Here is a 22,978-nt window from a genome sequence, read left to right as displayed (position 1 = left end):
TTATTCAACTAAATTGTCAAAATGCATGCATTTACGTAGAATATTTGACTTAATGTTGTCCATTCACAACACAATAAAATAAATAGTATTAAATGCATATAACATTTTGTGTTTTCCAGTTATGTGACTCATACTGGATGATTCATCATCATCATGTATTCTGTATATGCTAAACTTTTCTCTGTGTTATAATTTATTTATTTATTTTTTAAATGCACACTGGGGCATCTTTCCCCGTACACAATCAATTTGATTTGTTTGGGACGTTTTTTTGTTGTTGAAAAACAAAATACTCGCCACTCATTATTTTCACATTACAACTATAAATCAGTATGAAAAATATTTACCCCAGAGATTTTACAGTATTCAACTTAAATGCTACATTAGAAATCATAATGCGGTTCATAAAGTAAATATTATAGTATACCAGAGCCCTGTCTAAACATTGCATAGTATACACAGCTATTGCTATGATTCACTATAATATAATGCAATCCATCATAAAGACGTTCAAATAAAATCTGTAAAATCTGTCTGCGAAAACAAGAAAAAACATAGATAAAATATCTGTGCCTGTGTGTGTGTGTGTGTGCACTGGAGCAGATGGAAGCACTCACAGAGTTTCATTTCATTCCAATATGAAATGTGTCTCATAACCGAACGTCGCATTAAAAGCCGTCGAAATGAAAACAATGGAAATTGGGTCAGTAGTGTTTGTACCTGAGTACCAGAGGAATAGCGAGCGCTTGTCCGTGTTGTTGAGGTCTTTGTGGAGCTGTGTGAGCTCTCTGTCGTGATCCCGCTACAGCAGTACGTGTGTCGGAGGCATTTGCTGTACTCTCTCCGAACCTGCAGTTCAAAGGAACGTTTTTTTTTTCATCTTCAAGTGAACTTTTTAACGTGCGCTTCTCGTTTAAATCGAGTGCTGCCGCAGCTCAGGTGGAACAATATATTTCAGGAAGCACTTACTTTCTTCTGAAGCAGGCAGTGGAAGGTGAAGATAAACATGCCCTGGAACGTGTTGAAGATGGTGAAGAGGTATGCCAAGACAACCGACGACTCGCTGATGAAGAACAAGCCAAATGACCAGGTCAGGCCCAAGAGACACAGCAGAGCAAAGCCGCCCATGACCCACGACCTTCGAGAGCAAATGAAACAGAAACAATGAGCCATGAGAGAGGGACATTTCCTTCAGCAAAGAGCAGAAATCATTACAGCATTACAATCGCAGCAAAACAATACAAATCAAACACAGGTTCTGAAAATCATTTGGACTGACATCTTAGGCACAAGTAGATGGGAAATGCAGTGGAACATATCATTGAGAGGTTAATCAATCCCATATGAAAGCGGGATTATCGTAAAGAAGGTTTAATCATATTGAGGCAGTGGAGTGTGGAGATATTTTTGCATGCCACACTACTGGGTAAAGACGCATGATACTGGGCTGCATTCAGACGGAGGGGAAAGAGAAAGAGCAGTAATCATCTCTGATTGGTCCGTTTTAGTGGAGGAGGCGCTGACAACAGGTCTCGGCTGGCTAAGGAACCAAAGAGATAGAGCTTGCTTTCATCAGAGGAGAGATGAGAGATGAAACAAGAAACCAACATATAAGGATTTGAAGGCAGGAGGAATAGGGGGGCTTTGGGGTATAAAGATTTTCTGAGGGTATAAGAGCGCACTGAGATCTATAAATGAGGGGCGTAATGGACGGAGCTGAGGATGCACTGATATTAAAATTCTATCTGCAGATCATTTTTTTTCATCTTACGGCACACAACTGATACATGGCTAGCATTAAAATACTGTTGTGTCTAAAAATAAATAAATAGCTAAATGAAACTATAAAACAGTACTTTTCAAGTAATTCCTATTTTCAACAGTGAATTTTGAGATAACATTGTAAAGCACAGTTTAAAAGATGGATTTGCATATATAGTGTGCATTGATATAAAAATTACATGCCAGTAATTATTTAATATAATGTTAAAATATATTGTTTCAGTAAATAAATAAACTGATGCAAATCATTTATTAAATAGTACTATATAATAGCAACTAGTTTTAAATGCAACAGTAAATTTTAACATAATATTATAATTAGAGCTGTCACGATTAATCGCATCAAAATAAAAGTTTTTGTTTATGTAATATATGTGTGTGTACTGTGCATATTTATTATGTATATATAAACACACACATGCAGTATATATTTTGAAAATATTTACATGTATATATTTATATAATTTATAATATATATAAATATATTTAATATTATAATACATTTTTCTTAAATATATACATGCGTGAGTGTATTTATACATAAATAATAAATATACACAGTGCACACATTTATTATGTAAACAAAAACTTTTATTTTGAATGCAATTAATCGCACTTAATCGTTTGACAGCACTAATTATAATGTGTTATATAAAAGATAGGGACACACTTTATATTAGGTGGCCTTATCTACTATGTATTTACATCAAAAATAAGTAAAATGTACTTATTGTGTTCATATTGTATTGCAAAACACTTTTGCTGCTATTGAGGTGGGATACGGGTGAGGTTAGGGACAGGTTTGGTGGTATGGGTAGGTTTAAGGGTGGGTTAAGGTGTGAGGGATGGGTCAACAGTGTAATTATAAATGTAATTACAGATGTAATTACATAAGATTATTTTTAAAAATATAAGTACAATGTAAAAACATGTATGTACACAATAAGTGCATTGTATCAAATTATTAATTTAAATGTAAGTACATAGTAGTTAAGGCCACCTAATATAAAGTGGGACCAAATATATAATTGTACTTCATTGAGATCTGCTGAAGATTATGTATAACAGTTTAACAGTGTTGGTAAATCATTTGTGTTTAAATAATTACTTTCATTCAGTGATATGAGAGTGAAGCTAATCTAAATGATTAGCATTTAATAAAATATATGTGGAAATCAGCATGCACAGTTAAATATGCAATACTGGCCAACATATACAGTACAATACGGACTGTGAGTAAGTAAATAAATAAATAAATACCCACTGATATATCATATACCCATGTATGTCATAAATGGCAGTTTGCGTGAGAAAATGAAGGGAATTTGCACTTTGGCATCTGAGGGTTATAACAGTACGAATATATTAGAGGGGTTGCCATATGAAATGCGAGGAGGTCTGAGAGCTCGCGGGTAGGATGACAGGGAGGAGGAGGAGGGTAGAAAGGGTTATGGGTTTGAAGGATTTAAGGATATGAGGGTATGAAGTTAAGATGTACAGCAATTTAAGACGGTCCAGGCGGAATAAAAATTAAGAAACCAGTTAAGCCACAGACAGACAGACAGACAGACAGACAGACAGAGCAGCACAGAGAGACGGCGCTTCTGGAAGAGCCCAGCAAACAGACAATAAGATGACAAGGGGAGCAACCATGAGGCTGTTGCACAGATGTCTAGCTAACGCTCTTACTTGATAAATGGTTTATTATCTTCATAGCTAGAGAGCATGGCCAGCAGAGGAGAGAGACAACATTAGATCAGGCAAATCAGTTGGATTAGCATTGAAGTCCAAATGTAAGAATTCTGAACTTAAAAATCAAATAAAACTGGACAGAAAATGGTAGATTTTTTTCCTCAGCTGTGACAAGACAAAAATTTCCTGAATAAATGTAGCTGTCCAGTTTATGAATTCTTAAAAGACAACATGAAACATATATCTTCTGTTTTTCAATGTGTATATCTTCTGTAATAACTATATTAATAAATATCAAAATAATTCAACTCCATAAAGCTATATATAAAACATCAAATAACTTCCTACTGGCTGTCTTGCATCACAAAGCAGTTTAATTTTGGTGAAAATTGAAATGAAAATAAAAATGAAAATAAATTCTTAATGGAAGCTTTGAACCTGAGGGCAAGGTTTTATATAGTCATTACACACACACACATATATATATATATAAGAAAGTAAATAGGGTTAATTTTGATTTCATGTTGTCTTTAACACACTTGATGATTACATGACAAGACTTTTCATAAAACTTTACCGCCACTGTAAATTTTCTTCTTTTTTTCACAGACAGCCAGTACATTTAATTTTCCCATGCTGCTTTGCCTTATGCCGGTTTCTAAAGAGCCTAAAGATGATTCTCTCAGGCCAAATGTGCCAGTACTTTGCCGTTTTACACTATTTAATGCGGCAGTAATGTTTTATGAGCGACATAAGTTACGGTGTACGGTGAATCTTACCCAGGCAAATCAGAATTATAATAGCCATCACAGACGCGATAATTACTGGTTTGGGTAAGAGAACAGAGAGAGGACAGAGAAAGAGAAAGAAAGGAGAGAGAGAAAACAAGGGGAAATGGGAAACAGAGAAATGAAACGAAATGCTGCAGATTAGCTTGCTGAACATGCAACATGCTGCAATGAGCCCAGAGTTTAGCGGCTTGATTCATCTTGCCCTGTGGTGATGGGTGGAGAGAAATTTAGACAACATACGGCCGACACAATGCCTGTGAGCAACATATTTTTCAAGCGTGTTATTCATGTCTATATCATTGTTAAATCTAATAAAATATGCATATTTCCCCAATGGCTGTGTGTTAAGTTTGAAAGATCACATTAAATACAATATGTGTCATATATCAAATCCAAAACATATAAAGGCTCTTTCCATGAACAGGGTCCAAGGGTTGTGACCAAAAATTTGGGACTTGGCTAAAGTTTTAAATTCTCATTTGTGAACATTTTAACGTGAACTAACAATAAACAACGAACAACATCTACAGCATTTCTTAAACTTAGTCAATGTAAAATAAAAATTTATATTTGCTATTTGTTACCAAATGCACTGCACTGTGCACGAACAAACAATGAACAATTATATTTTTTAATAACTAACCATAACATTGTTTAATACATGCTTTAAAAATGGTTCATTAATTTATGTTAGATAATGCATGCAATGAGATCTTAGTTTAAAGCGTAAAAAAAAAAAAAAAAATCTAATATCATATAATCTTACAGTGCAGTCAACACCGCATTATTATTTTTTTCAGTGCAAAAAAAAAATGTTCTCCTTTCATGCAGTAGAAAAGGCACAAATAATGTCACTTCATGCCTGAGAAAATTTCAAAGAACCTTACATTTTTGTAATGTAAGGAAATCTTGAGATAACAAGGTGCATGTGCAGAATATGAAAAACATATTATTATTATTATTCATTGATTGATTGATTCATTTATTCAAAATGTAACACAAATCTTAACAGTGTAAAGGGGATAAAGACATTTTAATGTATTTCAGTGTTTAATGTATTTTAATGCTTTACAGGCTTATTCGTGGAAAGTGCCATGATCACTGGAAACACTTTGTAAAAAAGACTAAAAACAACATCTAAAAAAAAAATCACAATTTCAAAACATTAACAAATATGTCATATACAATCAAATATAACCAGTAAGACATGCATTGCCATGCCAGCAAAAAAAGAAAAAGAGTTGTGTGGTCAACCAGCACACTTTTTCTGTGCTTTTCAGCTACAGAAAGAGTTCTCCCTCTTCGCAACAGGAAACACATGGAAGTGCTTTGACTGCGCTGTCTTTACACATGCACACACACACACACATCTGAATTCACTCTCCAGGCAGACTCTGAATACAGGGAGTTGTTCCAAAAAAGAGTTTTGTGGTTACTGTAAAGGAGAAACAGCGCTGAGCCTGTCTCAATCATTACGTGCCTCTCTGGCCATCGCTCACATTAATAGACGACGTGCACCTGAAGAGAATAACATCTGTCTGGAGTCCATCTGAATCCCTTCAGCCGACGCACTTAAATTCATCCAAGCAAAAAACGACAGTTTTGTAGATGCTACATACAATGTAACCAAGAAGCAATTTTTGTTCCTGTTCTAAATGTGAGATTAGGAATGCTGCTTCTTCTTAGTGTGTGGCGGCGCACTTCGACTCCACATGAGCTGAAATATCGTGGGGAAAATAATGTGACTTACTTGATGTGCTCCAGCCGGCTGGAATCAGGTTTCAGCGATGTAGAGTGTTTCATCATTTTGTACATCGTGATGAGCAGGAAGATGAGATTGAGCTGCGCGAAAGCAAAAGACCTTTGTTAATAAACAAAAAGGAAACTTAAAAGATTAGATAAGTGAAGTTTTATTGGGAGCATTAATTGAAAACAGCCATCTAAGCATCCCTTCAGCCAGTGCCTAATACAATAACCATCTGGCATATTGCGAGACAAAGCCAAGATGACTGGCGCCAAATACAGTGTCACTATATATCAATACAAGAATACAAAAAAGCAATAAAACCGTTTAACTGCAGAATGAAAACACAAATAGTTCAGAGAAGCTCAGAGACCACACATGAAGAAACGGATATTTGAGATTTCCTCAGGGAAGAAAAAAAAAAAAAAAAAGATATAACTTTAAGGAATATTCTGGGTTATTTCATATACAAACATCTACAGATCGCATTTGTGGCAAAACATCAGAGGGAAAGCATCCGTCAGTCTGTGAAAATGAACAGAAAATGCATATTTACAGTGTTCCACTCACAGTGGAATTTTAGCAGGGAATCATTCAGCACTGCAAATAAACATATAAAATACACTACCACCAAACTATCACACTAATGCAAAAGTAAATCGTAATATTACACATGGGACTCGTGTGTTTATTATTTTGACTGATTGCATGGTGCATTTACTGTAAACATATTTTGGTTTGTTTAACAAACCTAGGGACGACATTAATTTTATTTACAGTCAAATTTATTTTTTGGATACTGTTGATAGCCACAGATATTATCCATAAATATTTGGTTACTTAAAATAAAAATATATTAAAATGTTACTTTAAATCCCCAGATATTCAATTAGTTAATAAATAAATTCTATTTAAATATCAAATAACCTAGAATAAATATGTTTTGCTCAGTGTAAGAGTAATTATCAAAAATTTCAAAAGTTTTCAGAACGTTAGATATATAAAATGAAAAATAATGATTTCAAATTCCATCCAATTATTTAGGTAAGCGAATAATCTTTCATGGATCTGTTTCATTTCAAAACAATTTTGAAAGCTATGCATTTTCCATTGATTGACACAAATGCAAAATGTAACAAACTGAAATAATTATTTTGTTTCTAGTAAATGTGATAGCAGCATAACTGTTGATTTACAAGTATTCTTTAGGCTTGAACTGGAAGGGTACTTGCTTTAAACACATTCCTGGTCATTCTTTTTCCTTAGATAATCATGTTACAGAAGCTGCCTTTAGATATTAAGTTTCTTAACACATTTTATTATAATATTACTTAAGTGATTTTTGCTCAGTGAAAAAAAGTCAGTTTAAGAGTGTTCAGGATCTTTTATCTACAAAACAAAAATATTCAGTGCTTTTAAATGTTGTCCAGTAATTTACAGTACACAAACAATCGATCTCCTGCACATCTGTTTCATTTGCAATGTTAAAACATTAATGGACATCGAAGACACACACACACGGCGAGAGGGACCTTGTAACAACCTAAAGTAATGCATTGGTCATACTTTATCACGTACTGTGTAAAATGACTTCCCAATAGCTACAACTATGTGGGACAACTACGTGGTGACGGAACATTTTCTAGTCTAATCCATTTTCTGGAGCACAGACAGGCGAGGACGTAGCAGTCTATCATTTGCGGCTGCTCTCATAAGTGGCGGTGTCACCAGCTCAAACAAGCTCTTCAGTTCGGCTCCTTGTTCGGGCGCACAAGCTCATCATTCTGCCATCAAAACAGCGATGGCGATCAATAACGTGCTGCTCATGCAATCAAGCACCACGGTTTCTCAGAGACATCACGGCGAGAGAGAGAGAGAAAGAGAAGGGAGGGGGTGGCGGGGTTATGCCTGGTTTTCACGGCCCCTGCGCCCGAATTTATGAGCACAGAGCTATAAAAGGCCTCTCACGCCGCCAGAGCACTGACAGTGATCTGATGAGACGAGATGAAGTAAGGACGCTCAGCAGAGGGAGTGGTAACCTAGCAAAGCAGCCACTACACTCCTAAAGCTCCTTGTTCCTGCCCATCCCATGGGCTTCCTCCGCTTCGAAAAGAGCTTTTCCTGAACAAACCCCCCCATCCCTGAATCATCACCGCTAGCCAAGCAGAAGACCCTCAACTCCACTCTGGGACGCTGGAGAAAGCTGTATGCGTGTGTTCGTATTTGTGTGTGTGTGCGTCTTGAACTCCGATTGAACCAGATTAAATATTTAAGGTGCAGATGGAACTGTCTGCATGATGCAAACGTGTCACAGTCCAAGCGTGTTTTAACGTCACTCACACGCACTAATGGTTCCCGACCGCTCATTAGCTCAGTGTCCTGGTTTTCATGGATCTTATATGTCTGGTGCCCCAGAGCTGAGAAACATCTTTTCCACCAAAATAAAGGTGGCTGTCCTGCCTGAGCCAGTGTTTGGCTGGTAAATGTGCGAACTTCTCTCAGTATCAGTGCCAGCATTTTCCACCAAGTTTTCACTGACTTGAGAGCCAAATGATGATGTTACAAACTATATTACTTTATAACCTGTTTACAAAAAAATTAAGAAATGAGGTCTTACTTGGAGCTTTATTTACACCACAAGCTGCTTTTGATGCATCAGTCATAATAAAATTCATAGCAGTTAATTCAAATATACTATATTTGTAAATTAAATTATTTTAGAACAAAAAACAAACAGAACAAACCAAAACCAACACAAAAGTATAAATGAACAGGATGTCTTTCAATTAAAATTATCTTGCATCATACCAGGCTTTTCTAGTCTAAACAGCTTTGTTGACATGAATTTACAGACCAGTTTATGCTGTTTAGTGCTAGTCAAGATGATGGACCAGCTGTAGGCTCATTGGAAAAATTACAAAAACGTATCTATACATACAATTCACTGCAGTTTCCAGCTGAAATGACCACTAGTAGCAGTAAAACACCAACAAGTTTTATTCCTTTTCACACAAATAATAATTAGATAAATGATAATTAATAATGAACATTTTTGCATGGCTCCTTGCAAAATGTTTTGTTCAAAGCGCTTTTACCCCTAGTGCGTGACTTGTAAAGTACTATATTTTGATACTTGCATCACATCACCAGCTCAACAGCTTTTCTAATGTAGTAAACTTGCTTGGTAGCTCAACTGGTACTACTGACCCTTCCCAAAGACCTGCCCCCCTTAGTTACTGTTGCTATGTCCGACAAGCCATGGCACTCTCACGCCACACATCATGTTATCACGCAGTAAAAATACATAGAAAAAACTTGACAACATGCCAACAGACACGACAGAGCAGGTTACTTCTGGTATGAAACAAAGTCTCTGCTTTCAAATTTTGTCATTTTTTAAGAAATTCAAACAATAAATAATATTTTGTGGCTCTTTAATTTGTCGTGTAGCACCTCAGTTTAAGTGGCACATGAACTGATCATCTCTTCCTCTTTACTAGTTATAACATGAAATAAACATGAATGAACATCAGAAGGTATCTTGTTTCAACCCGTGGAAAGATGTCAATGCACACCATTTTTCAAGTTCAAGTCCACCAATGTTAATCTACTCTCCAGTCTGGTTTGTTTGACGGACAACAGTGGCAGATTCTGCGTTATGATTGGATAGATTGTCTGTCAAAACACACAAGCATCAGCCTAATATTTAGCAGAAATGCTGACACAGATACGTATTTCCAGTGAACTTGAGTTGAATGTAGTATTCCTGGTTAAAATAGACATGTTGTTTGAGACCAGATGGTATCAACAGCAAATGTCAAACCAATGTTTATGGCTCAGAATTTACTTTTCTGTGGTGAAAAACGCTTGAATATAAGACACTGGTTCAGGGACCCCATTGGTGGAAAAAGGAACTAGATTAGCTGTGAAATTCATGGAGCTCTACATCGCTGCAGCATCGAGCATGAGGACGCTGAAAATAGATGTAGAATAATGAGAACCACAATGGGCTTCAACTAATTGAACAGGATCACACCATTCTTTCCCTCTGCACAGCGAAATGGGTGAAACTCTGAATAATGAGACTCGCTCTGGCTCTCTCATTGACAAGGACAAAGCCAATCTGCTGAGAATCAGGGGTCAGAGGTTGGGGGAAACCTTGGTCTCGTGTTCCCCAGAGAGGCTCTGGTCTTTGTGCTTTATCTAGCATTGTCAAGCAGCCTGAGGACTACGAGTCCTGCTTGCTGTCCGAGCAGAGCACGCAACAATAAATCAGCTTCATAAAGGGTCACAAGCTTCCTGCCGCTGATGACTGGAACACGTATTCTGATTATCAGCAAAACCGCAAACACATATATCACGCCTCATCCAGCGCTGCAGTGGCTAAATGAGCAGATCTCGGGGTTTATAGGACTTCCTCCAAGCGTGGCTGCAAAAATGTGCATTGTTTGCAGTATCTAGCGGCCTGTCAGACTTGTCGAGAACAGTGATATGTTATACTCAAAAGGATTTATAATCCTTTATAAATATTACACATTCTGTTTTTATGACCTGAGAGCATACATCAAATATCTAACTAGTCAAGGTTAAATGTTAATAAAAATATTGATAGATGATAATATCTACAGTCACAGCAAATCACATTTTCTGTTGTCAAGTAAATTTTGTTGTAAATGTTACACAAATTTTTTTTTATATATTAGCTTTAGCTGACTGCTAAATTTCAATGTTCACATGAGTAATTACATTTTTAAAAAGTCTGAAATTTAGATTTTTGATACATCTTTTCCATGACTTCTTTTACATTTGCTCAATGGTTGTGTGATGGATTCCATTTAATAGAATTTTTTTTTTTTAATTTATATAACGCTGGATCATTTTATAGCATTTGATTATTAAAAGCAGATGTAGATGTTTCAGGCCGCTCCTCTACAATTGTTTCAGGCCACTTCTCTAATTACCTTCTATATTTTATTGCGGCACAAACCAGTGTTTGAACCATCTGTGTGTCTTTAAATCTGTTCTCAACTAAAACCTAAAAGTCTTTCCAATAAGCAGAGCTTCCATCACTGTTCACCCCGGCAGGGAGATCACCTGGTCTGTTTACATAACCATAAAGGATATAATAAAGTCAACCCTCCACAAACATCTCTACTTGTCCTTCCATTTTCAGGAAGACAATTTGTTTTTTTTCATCCAGAGATTAGAGCGCAAACAAACAGCCAGACAGATGTGAATACCACCTGCTAGTCTTTCCACCAAGCAGACTCTCTCTATCTTTGTCTCTATCAGGCCTACTTCCTCTTAACCTCCCCAGTCTAGTCCGAGCCTCTAATCTCTTATTCGCAAATAACAGCATGCTTAAACTGCATCTGTGTCAATCCGGCGTGCCTTATGACCGGCATCTCACGGCAAACAAACTCTGTAGTGTCATCAGCTACCTCCTTAAAAGGTTGAACCATGACAATATTCGTTTTTGATTTGTATTATTTGACATTGCCGTTTCTTCTGTCCGCATCCCGAGGGGCTGTCTCGACCCCGTAGCTTGAAAGCGCCCTGCTGAGTATCATTTGAGGATAATGTTGTGCTCTAATGCCACGTTGAAAAAGCCGCATAGTATCAAAACGATCCCCGAGAAAGAAAAAAAAAGCCTTAAGAGCAGCATTTCCGAACCTCTCCGCAGGCTGCATTGACTGGGTCTGCCGAGACTGAACCGATCTAAGCAGAAATCGATGGGCGGCAATCTGTTGAATAAGACTGAAGAAACAAAGGCAGCTCAATGTTTTTGCACGGGAGGATTTTGTCAATTACTCTTTAAACTCTGAGACGCAGTCTTGCCCTGCACAGAAACATTCTCCTTCTTGTTCTTTCACCTGACGAATGTATTCAGCACTCAATCACACACGCTCATGTACATGCCATATACAATCTTAAGCCATGTGAAGGTCAGTAGATACTGAACGCACCATAATAATGAAGGTGACTGGTCCGATGAAACTCCAGATGAAGTGATTGTCCATCCTGAGCCAACATCTGCAAAGACAACATATTCACAATAAAAGAAATGCAACATGGCAGCTTATAGAAGACATGTCTAAGCCATTCTATTACTTTAGACAAAAACAAGAGTTTTACAGAAACATGTTCTTTAACAAATGGTGCTTGCACACACATTCTAGATAAAACATTGGCCCTCCGGGTGAAAATTGGAGGGCTGATCAACTATCGAGTGAGATTCTCTTTTAACTGCCTCTCGTTGTGTTAGAAATTGAGGTGAAGTGAATGACTTGATATCACTTAATTTAATATAATTTAAAAGGATAGATCTCCCAGAAATGAACATTTAAGTATATATTTACTACTCTCATGTTGTTCCAAGCCTGTATGAATTTCTTTCTTCCACTGAACACATTTTGAAGAATATGGGTAACCAAACAGTTACTGGTTGCCATTTTGGTTTACAGTTGCCATTTGCTTCCATAGTACTGTATGTAAGAACTGTTTGGTTCCCAACAGTCTTCAAAATATCTCTTTTGTGTTCAACAGAAGAAAGAAATTCATACAAATTTGAAACACATGAGGGTAAGTAAATGATGATAAAATTTACATTTTTGTGTAAACTATCCCTTTAAGCTAAACATTTAAAATCAAAGTGAACACTACAGCCTCCAGGCTCACTGCATTCCAATATTTTAAAGAGTCATAAAAGATGAATCTCTGTCTGGTCATCTGAGATTTCGGTATGGAGATAAAAGTTAGTATCATGATATTTTAGTAGTATTACAGCACACCGTGAGTGTATATTAGCACCATTTGTTATTTGCTTTTGGCATCTGATAAAGCGTTTACACCCGGAAAGTCAGTCTTAACAAGTAGATACTTGCATCATAACACATTTTGGAATGCAATTACATATGAATTTGAGTAGTTTTTGTTCGAATTCTGCATCATAAGTATGAGCAATTGTATTAGAGATACTTGCCTTTGCAAACAGCACCAATAAACATACACACTAAGGACGGTATCTGTGTATCTGTTACTGAGCAGGATCATGTGGGTTACATTACAATGTTTTATATGGGTTGATTCTGCATTCGTTTATTAAACGCTGCTCAAAGACAGTAATTTCCTGTAACAGATCCAGTTTCTCTGGAGTGCGACTTCCAGTGGGAAACACTGATCATATAAATTGTCAATGTTCTTCAGTGCTCTAAGAAACCGTAGAAACATCAGAGACAAATGCAATGCTACAAGCATCGCTTTCATACCAATATAAACATATCTGAAGCAATGCACTGTGCTTCGTATTAAGAGACAGTGATGTGGCAGACAGGGCCGACACACTACCACCTGTTTATGTGTTATAAGGAGCAACCCAAGAGCCCATGCAGGGCTGAAGCACTGCCATTAATCTGCGTAAAAGCCTCTTTCTCATGCGGCCCTCGTCTCCGTTAGAGAGCATTTACAAACAACAGGTCACCAGAGACTCTTTGAACAAAAGACACTAACGCATACAGCCCTGCCTGGAAACCACATTTTGTACTGTAAGGCATCCTCTGAAGACTTTCTGTGTGTGTGTGTGTGTGTGTAGTACCTATGGAACCGTCAGATTGTGGTATGCTCCCGCAGACAGCGTTGCATTTAAAAAAAAAAAATACAAAAACAAAGAAAATGCTTGCTTACGCTTTCTTGGTCCCGTAGCTTCTGTAGTCTACAGCAGCAGAAACACCCACGACCACAGCAGGGAGGAGGTATCCCGCCATGTAGAAATACCTCCTGCGTGAATATTCGCTCTCGAAGACATCCACCAACATCAGATAGAGCTGAACCCCTTCCAAACACATCCATGCGAAGGATGCCAGAAAAAAGTAATGCAGGATTCCTGCAATTATGGAGCAAGCCATCTGTGGGACAGACACAAGGGTCAAAGCTTGAAAATATACTGTAGTATAAAATGTACAGTATTTATATTACTTTATTTGATTTTATTAACGTTTATTAAATTTTAGAACATTTTCAACAAAGTTTTGATTCAATAGGTATTTATTTTAGCAATTTCATTTAATTATTTCAGCAGTTTAATGACATTTTTTCCTTTACTACTAACCAAGGACAGTTAAACAACATTTAGTTTGATTTAAATTCAAACGTGTTCAGTGTAAAAGGTTAAAATATGTTAATGTGAAATGCATTTTATTTTAAAAATCATACACCAAAAAATTGCCAAATTACTGACTCTCTCTGATTGAATGTTGTAAACACGTCCCTAGACATTCCCTAGACTAGCTGAAAACATCCCATCCATTCAAGGTAACATACCAAGAAAAAAACAAACAAAAAAAAACCCTTCGTATTTATGTTGGTTTCAACTTTTTTATTTTTTTTTTATTTTATAACATCTTTTCAACAAAAGTTTTGATTTAATGGCTTTAAAAATGTCAGGTAGTATAGCTATGCAGTACATAGCCAAGTGTATGTGGACCCCCTTCTAATTAATGGCTTTGGCTGGGCCTCTTAATTCCAGTGAAGACAAATCTTAATGCTTCGGCATAAAACGACAGTCTAGAGAATTGTGTGCTTCCAACTTTTCTGGCAACAGTTTGGAGTGGGCCTTTTCTGTTTCAGCACGATAATGCCTCTTGTGTACAAAGCGAGGTCTGTAAAGAAATAGTTTACTGGTGTGGAAGAACTTGACTGGCCCACACAAAGCCCAGACCTGAACCCCACTGAACACATTTGGAATGAACTGGAACAACAAGCCAGGCCTCATCTCTGATGCCATTGTGTCTGAATGAGAGAAAATCTCCACGGCCATATTCCAGCAAAAAGTATAAAGCCTTTCCGGGCCTTTGAATTTTTATTTTTAATATATATATATATTTTTCATATTAGTATTAGTCAAAAAATTCATAAGACAGTTTTTCCCAAGATTTTCAGTTAAATAATGATGACATTTTTAAGTTCAAAAATGTAAAAATGTAAAAAAAAAAAAAAAAAAAAAAAAAAAGATTATTCTTCAAATAAATTCTGGACAAAAATTGTCAAGTTTTTGACTCGCAAAAATCCAGTAAGCCTGAAAAACTATAATCACGTGTCAAAATGCTGCTGGAATTCACTGGAACTCCCTTCAAAAATTTATCTTGGATGTTGTGGACACGTCTCTAGACGTTTCCATGAGACTCGCTGAAAACATCACATCCATTCAAGGTAACGTTACCCTGGGCTCCGTCATGTCGATTCCGATGAGGAAGATGAGCTCAGCGATGAAAAGGTTTATGCACAGGTTCTTGTGGATTGTGTTCCTGTCACTCTGCAGCCCACGGAAGAAACAGAAGGTGAAGATGCTCATGGCCAGACAGATGAGGGATACCACGATACCCACACGACTGATGACGCTCAACAACAGCTCCTGGACTTTATCTGCACCCTGAGAAACAAACAAATAGAGACAGAGAAAAAAAAAAAAAAAAACTGAAGCAGGTCACATTTAACAACTAAGTAAATTATAGAGAGTTTTGCAATATAGAATATGCAACACATTTCTGCCCAAACTGAAATCTAAAATTTAGCAAAACACAGCACTTTTGCCAATTAGATAAAATTTGATGTTCATTAGACAGTTTTGTGTTTATGTTTTTCCCACTGGTAGCACAGAAAGTTCAGCTTTAAACACTTATTCAGTTTAATAACTGTTTTTGCTTAAAGAAACTTTTGCTAATATCATAAGTAGACAAACTCTAAAACAGGCTGAATTGCAGCCGTCTGCAATCCAGTAATTTATCAGTTGGTACCGTTTGGCTTAGAGAAGCAAATGAGTGTTGGCGGTGTCTATTATAACAGCTGGGTTTCACAGTAACGCACGGACAAAAGCTTAAATATTTATGAAGATCGCATCTTACCAGCAGCTCTCGATGAGCCATGAGCACCGCAAAGTTGGTGAGATGACTACAGGAGCAGGTGGTGTGACTTTTATTGGCGTGGATAAGTTTGCAGCCCTGAGTGGACCAGTATCCCATCATGGTTCTCTCGGAGTAGTTCCAAAAAGAGCAGTTGGAGTTATAGTAATGTTGCATCTGTAATCGACAAGAGGAGACAGAAACATTCCTCATGAGTTAGTAGACGATAATGAATTGATATTTAGCAGCTGTCCGTCTGATAATGGCGCCTGCGCGTGAACGTAGGGGGAACGACATCCTAATTCACTCCGACTGTTGGCGTTCATTCTTTCACAAATGATACGCTGGCCATATCAAACACTCTTTTGAATGCGCAGTGTGTGTTCTCACATAAACGACTAAAGAATCTAATAAGGTTAAATGAGTGCGAAATCTAGCATGGGACCATTGATTATATGAGGTGCTAACAGGGGGCAGAATGGTTTGAAGGCATGTCTGTGGAAATCACACAATTACTTTGATAGAGAGCAAAAATCAAGCCGGGTCTCCTCTGGGAGTGCTCCTGACACTTTAAAAGAGAGCGAGATGATAATTGGTCCTCTGGTAATTTCATCCTGCATTGTATAGCTAATCTGGGAGTTAATTTTCCACTCCAAAAAAAGGAAATTGCATCATTTACATCCTAATGTCGACAAACGAATTAGTTTTCATTAAGAATTTGGTCTAGGCTGGTAATAATCATTGGTTCAGACTTTGTTAATTTCATGTTCGATGGCTTAAATAAACCCCTCTGTGACCTTGTAGGGTGTTTGAATTGAGACTGCTTTTATTTTCTTTTCTTTGCCTTCTTGCTTTGCTATCCCGCTGCTTTTACGATCCCTTTGTTTGTTTATTGCTTGCACTCACGTCGATGTGCTCCAGGGTGAAAATCACAGGCTCCGATATAAATACACGACTGGATTCTTTGTTTATTGAGGCAGCAATGACGTCGGAATTCACAGCCACGGAGAGGTTACGTCCGTTAGCCTCATGGCCGAGCTTCATCGTCGCATTCTCCGTGCTTAGAAACTGCCCCAGGTTCTTATAAAGGGCAAAAACCAACTTGGCAACACCTGCGAAGAGAAAACGGCACACCTTACTTCTCATCAAACTCTATTATGTCAGTGAGTCTGTCAAGAAACCCAAGTCTGGGTTTTATTTCAACTTATACGTAATAGAGGAAAAGATGAATATATGTTTTGTACAATTAAAAGTAAGTCTATTAAGACTTACGATTTTGCAATGTGACAAAAAATGGCAATGCTATACCCTTAAAATAAGTACAGTTTTAATCATCCTTAATTTGACACTCACCCATGTACGTCAAAAAACATGATCATCCCATAAATAAACGTATATAGCCCACAAAAGTTTCTAACTTCAGTATATGGATCTTTTTTCCCAAGTGACCCTGCAGCAGACCTAGTTATGTTTGTCGAAAACAACATATGTTGAGCAGTATGTTCACATCAATGTTCAGATCTTTTCCTAACCATGAGAGCATTTCTATCTCCATAGTGACAGGAACAATTGAATCTTATATGTTCTTATTCTCACTGGAATTGATACTAATGACCGTATATGAGCAAGTTTGCACGTGGGCTGGAACGTACCATTACGACTGTTGAGTTTCACCGTATTGGAAGACAATTGGATAGAAATACCACTCCTGCCGCTCTGGGGAAACCTGAAATCTTGAACCTGCCCATCTGTGCTCAGCACGTAAACATCCAGAACTGCAGAGAGAAATTAGATGTTTCACAATGTTAGTTCACCAAGCAGAAACAGAGAAAAAAAATAAAAATAAGGGGGGAATTCATTGAGAATGAATTGCGGTTTATTTGCATGCATATCTAGCATTGTTCAGTTCACTACAGGAATTATGCAAATCAGTTAGCGGTGAAAACGCACCCACAAAATCTGTGCCACACGCAATTTGCATAACGTTATTCTGAGGTTTTAAGTGCTAGGCTGTAGCAGATGTAGCAGACCACAGCGATATGGCTTACTTTACTAGCAGTTTTTTAAAAATGCATAAAGTGCGTTTGTCTAAACTGCAACTCTGGATATAACAATCTTCTGTCATGATTTCATTTTTTCTAAATAAGGTGCAATATATAATAAACCTTATTTACATAGAAAAGAGATATGTTTGCACAAAACAATGTGAGATTATGTCACAAAGGTTTAGAGAATTCACTCCATAACCTGTTAGGCCAAAAAGTTACACTTTATTTTGATAGTCCATTTTAGACATTCTACTAACTATAAGTAACTTTGTAACTACATGTCTACTAACTCTCAGAGTAGACTGTTAGGGTAGGTTTAGGGTTAGTAGGATAAGTTGATATATACATGCAAAGCTTCTCATAGTCAGTATGTTGTATGTTGTGGACCCATCAAAATAAAGTGTTAGAAGATATTAAGCAGACAGTCTACTAATACTCTAATGACTGATAGCTGACATGTAGTTGCAAAGTTACGTACTATTAGTAGAATTTCTAAAGTGGACTATCGAAATAAAGTATTACCGGCCAAAAATCAAGTGTTGATTCGTGGGTTTCTGGACTTTGTATTATCAACGGTGTGCAAAATATAGAAGTGAAAGTATACAGGAAAGTATATATATTAGACCCTGTAACTGGTCAAAATTTCTTCATTCACTATTTTTAATCACATTTTTTGCCTTCACTTCATTTTTAAAAGGTCCTGCGGTGTGGCTAATGAATGGAGTAGAAATATTCCATGTAGAGTCTCAATTAATATGAGGTCGTAAAAGCTGCATGCATAACAGTAAGAAAAGAATTAGGGAAAATGCTGTTTAAAATAGTATAAGACGGAGTTAGCATGCCACGCTGCAGGACATGTCAACTTCCAAAAAATATTTTATGTCAGCCAGCCATGTGTTAGTGGACACTGTTATTATAATTTCACAGCTGAAGCATATTTGCAAACGCAAAATGATCAGCTGCAAAATAAGCTGTTTATGTTGTCACTTCTATTAGTTTTGCGCATCGCCCGTACTCACTTATATTACTGGCTGGTACTTTCACGATGGCCGGTTCCATTAAATTGTCAGCAAGGACAAAAGCTCCTTCCTCCAGGGTGTCCAGTAACATAGTTGCGGCGTGCGTCTGCTCCGTGGTATTCATATCTCGCCACGATTTCAGAGCCTCCGGTCTGAGGAGGTTGTCGACTGTATCCACGATAGCCTGCAGCCCAATGAGACGCTTGTGTCAGCACTAACCACTGTAGTAAGGTCAAATGTCAAAGGCTTGACTTTATCAGCAGCTGTCTGCCCGTGCCCAAATGAAAGCAAACATGCACACTTTGTTTTAGGTCATTATCAGGTGACACACATAAAAACAGGCTGCAGAAATGAGCCCGACATGCTCTGTCTGTCTCAAGAGTGCAGTATTGAATGTCAAAGGCTCTTCAAGCACGTAAACGGACACATATGAGGTAAAGAAAGACAGCCGGTAGTGACGCCTTATACTGTAAAGGCAAAGATAAAGACACCATTGTTCTGTGTCATCAGAACTGAGGGCGTCTCTAGGTCTTGATTATATGATGCACAAAATTGAAATGGAAAAAATAAATAAATAGCCACCTGTTAACACTGTCAGAGAATTTTCAAAAATGCAGTAGGTTTCTACACAGGGATGTTACATTCAAGATTAACTCTAGCAATGCACACATTGGACATTTTTACCTCACAAACTTACACTCTAATACTATTTAATCAGAGCTTCTGTTCACACACACACACACCACCAGACTAAAATATCGATTCATACTTGTCGCCTCTGATAATTATTGTTCATCTGATTGGTTTTGCAGCTCTGACTCATACAAGCTCTAATTTCCTGCATTTTTATGGTAATTTTTAACTACTCGCAATGCTAAATCATTTTTGCTCCTACACACCAATAAAAATTAAAAGATGATATATGCATCTTCACAGTCTAGGGTTTCACATTCACTGATTTATTTTACACTGATTTGCCTTTCCGAATCAGAATCCTGCCTTTCATGTGATCTCTGCATAATCTCTCCTGTCATACTTAAATTTTTCATTTTTGTTAGGTCTAAGTAAATCTTTTAGCAGTTGAAAATGCTGTGGAAAAACCAATGCAGCAATCAATAAATTTCAAGCATCACAAATTGACATCTACCCTTTGCAACCAATAAGAACATGCACCGCCAACCTGCAGCTCAAGCACACATCAACATATATTAACACATGACTTTAACAATAAAGAAACTGAAAAAAGAAATAAACAGACCACCAACAAACACATAAAAGGTATGAACTGGGCATAAAAATTGCAGCCATACAATTTCCAATCCACTAAAATATTGAACCTCCGGGAGTGAGGACACAGGCGGAATGAAATGCTGTGGCGACAGTGAGAATGAAAGGACACGGGACCATGCTGAGAAACAATAGCAGGAAAAGAAGAAGAGAAAGTACAGAAACAAGTGAAGAGCATAATAGCGTAGCACAGGTATACCTTCATATACGCCCTGCACGTCCTTTCTCGCTTTTGAAGCTTTTTCATTTGAGAGAGGACACACACAAGAACAAAAACAGACCAAAGAAAGACAGTTAGAAAGGTTGATGGTGTACTAATGGGTTCTCCAATCCACAAGCACTTCAGAAACACAGTATAGCAGTTGGATCTGCTATGATGAAATCATGTAACGGATGAATGTAGGGGTGTACAGAGTGGCCTTGCTTTCAGAACAACAAATTTAGTCTGGTGATTTCAAAACCCTCAGGTGCTCTTTCAAGTAAAAATAGAATCAGTAGCTCATTAGCATCTGAAATATGCAAATAAAACATATGCAAAACAATATTCATACGCAGACTGTCTAAATCAATGTGTGGTTTACCTCTATAGGATCGGGATCAGGGTTGGGGATTGGAGTTGGAAATTGAACTAAGAGAAGGGCTTGGGTTGGAGATTAGGTGTAAAGGTAAGGTTTAGGAATAATGGTTAAGAGAAAGATTTAGGATTTGAGATTGGGGATCAAATTTAGGATTTCAAATTGTGAGTAACACGCAAATTAAACAAATGCAAAACAATATGCTGACACAAACGGTCTAAATCAATGTGCCGTTCACCTCTAGGACCAAGATCATGGTTCGTGATTTATGATCAGAGTTGGAAGCTGAACTAGGAGAAAGGATCGGGGTTGGATAGGGCTGGAGATTAGGTGTACTGGTGAGGTGTAGGAATAATGGTTAAGGTAAAGATTTAGGGTAGGAAACTGGGCACTGGGGTTAGAGCTTAAGGTTCCAGGTTAAATGAAAGATTTTGGGGTCAGGATTTAGAATTGGTGATTTGGGATAAAAGTTGGGGATTAAATTTAGGTTTCTAAACTGTGATTCCAAATCAATGGATGTCCGAATCAAAGTGAAGCTTTTCTTCAACAGGATCTGGATTGTGAGTTTGTGCTAGGGGAAGGAGTAGGGTTGGGATTTTGAGGTGAAAATTAAAGTTTAGGGTTAGTATTTTAGGTAACACTTTAGTAGAGGGACCAATTCTCACTATTAACTAGTTGCCTATTAGCATGCCTATTATTAACATATTGGCTGTTTATTAGTACTTATAAAGCACATATTCTGCATGACAAAATTCTACATCCCTAATCTTACCAAATACCTTAATTTATCAACTATCTTACTAACTATTAATAAGCAGCAAATTGGGAGTTTACTGAGGCAAAAGTCGTAGTTAATGGTTTGTAAGTGGCGAGAACAACTATTTGGACCTTAAAATAAAGTGTGACCATATTTTAAAAGATATTCAGAAATATTCAGAAATAGGGTTTAGGGCCATTGTTCACTGATGGAGTGTGGGATCAAGATACATAAATCTTTGATTTACAATTTAAAGTTTGGTATTAAGGTTTAGAGTAATAGCTTATTGTTTAAACTAAGGATGTTGGACCAGGAACATGTCCTGTTCATGTAAATAACACTAGTTGATGTCCATGTGGCTCCATGAAACAAATGCCATTCTTGCTATAGTGCACTGGGGGATCCAAACTCTTTGCAATCAGGCCTGTGTGCCTTCAGTCCCTTCCACTGGCCTGTAACTATGAAATTCATTTGAAAGAAAGGCTTCACTCTTAGTGAGTACAGCCTGTGCTCCAGCCATTTGATATTCACCCACTTCTTTGACTTTAATGAATGAAACACACAAAAAGCCATACAGACAACAGATTAGCCAATAAAGAAGTTTCTGTCTCAGTACTGAACAAAACTAATGTTACTTCAAACGCTTTGAATACGCTCCCCAAGCTCCCTGACTTAGAGGGATAGTTCACCCAAAAATGAAGATTCTGTTATCATTTACTTTCTCTAATGTGGTTCCAAACAACATCATAAAAATGTAAAACGTATGAATCAAACGGTTTAATCCAAGCCTTCTGAAGGAACAAGTTCACTTTTTATGATGAACGAATTTAATTTAGACTTTTAGTCACATTTAAACACTGATCAACTTGCATGCATAAATAGATCACGTAACGTAATAATAATAATAATAATAATAATAATAATAATAATAATAATAATAATAATAATAATAATAATAATAATAATAATAATAATAATAATAATGATAAACAGAAGCTCAAACATACTTGCTTGATGTGCAAGAACCAATTAAATTTGTTATTATATGTGAAGCATGTTGAGCTGTCTTTGTCCATATTTGATGTGCTCTTTTTATGTGCGTTGAGCAGTGTTTACATTTAAATAAAAGCCTAAATTAAATCTGTTCGACATAATGTGTCCCCTCAGAAAACTGGGATTAAACTACTCAATTCAAACTTTTACAAGCTTCAAAGCTTAGCTTGAATGGACTTTCAATGGAAGGACAGAATGCTCTCGGGTAACATTAAAAATATGTCTGTTTGTACACAAAAGTCGGTAACACTTTATTTATTATTATTTATTATACACATTATGTATTAAGTACTTAGTAATCGCCATTGTACTTACATGAAACAAAATGTTCTTA

At 37.0% G+C, this 22,978-nt stretch overlaps 1 protein-coding gene across 14 annotated transcripts in view; it reads right to left on the bottom strand.

The window, feature by feature from the left end:
• adgrl2a (adhesion G protein-coupled receptor L2a) overlaps nucleotides 1-22,978 on the bottom strand; it is a 102,537-nt gene that overhangs the window by 9,518 nt on the left and 70,041 nt on the right. For 12 of the 14 annotated variants that reach the window (XR_009273398.1, XM_058791574.1, XM_058791578.1 and 9 more), the window contains 11 exons: nucleotides 20,459-20,497; nucleotides 18,973-19,156; nucleotides 17,558-17,680; nucleotides 16,812-17,017; nucleotides 15,909-16,082; nucleotides 15,227-15,436; nucleotides 13,693-13,913; nucleotides 11,976-12,042; nucleotides 6,016-6,107; nucleotides 970-1,138; nucleotides 721-849 (listed from right to left, as the gene is read on the bottom strand). Coding sequence is in view for 13 of the 14 variants with exons in the window: in XM_058791574.1 (XP_058647557.1) it covers nucleotides 721-849; nucleotides 970-1,138; nucleotides 6,016-6,107; nucleotides 11,976-12,042; nucleotides 13,693-13,913; nucleotides 15,227-15,436; nucleotides 15,909-16,082; nucleotides 16,812-17,017; nucleotides 17,558-17,680; nucleotides 18,973-19,156; nucleotides 20,459-20,497 (1,614 nt within the window). In the remaining variant the exon portion in view is untranslated. The remainder of the gene's footprint in view (nucleotides 1-720; nucleotides 850-969; nucleotides 1,139-6,015; nucleotides 6,108-11,975; nucleotides 12,043-13,692; nucleotides 13,914-15,226; nucleotides 15,437-15,908; nucleotides 16,083-16,811; nucleotides 17,018-17,557; nucleotides 17,681-18,972; nucleotides 19,157-20,458; nucleotides 20,498-22,978) is intronic. The other 2 variants (XM_058791576.1, XM_058791579.1) reach the window with 1 other exon arrangement.

The sequence above is a fragment of the Onychostoma macrolepis genome, chromosome 11 (assembly GCF_012432095.1).
Source record: "Onychostoma macrolepis isolate SWU-2019 chromosome 11, ASM1243209v1, whole genome shotgun sequence".
Taxonomy (NCBI): Eukaryota; Metazoa; Chordata; class Actinopteri; order Cypriniformes; family Cyprinidae; genus Onychostoma; species Onychostoma macrolepis.
Note: the sequence above shows the minus strand (reverse complement) of the source record. Positions and strands in the feature narration are given on the sequence as shown.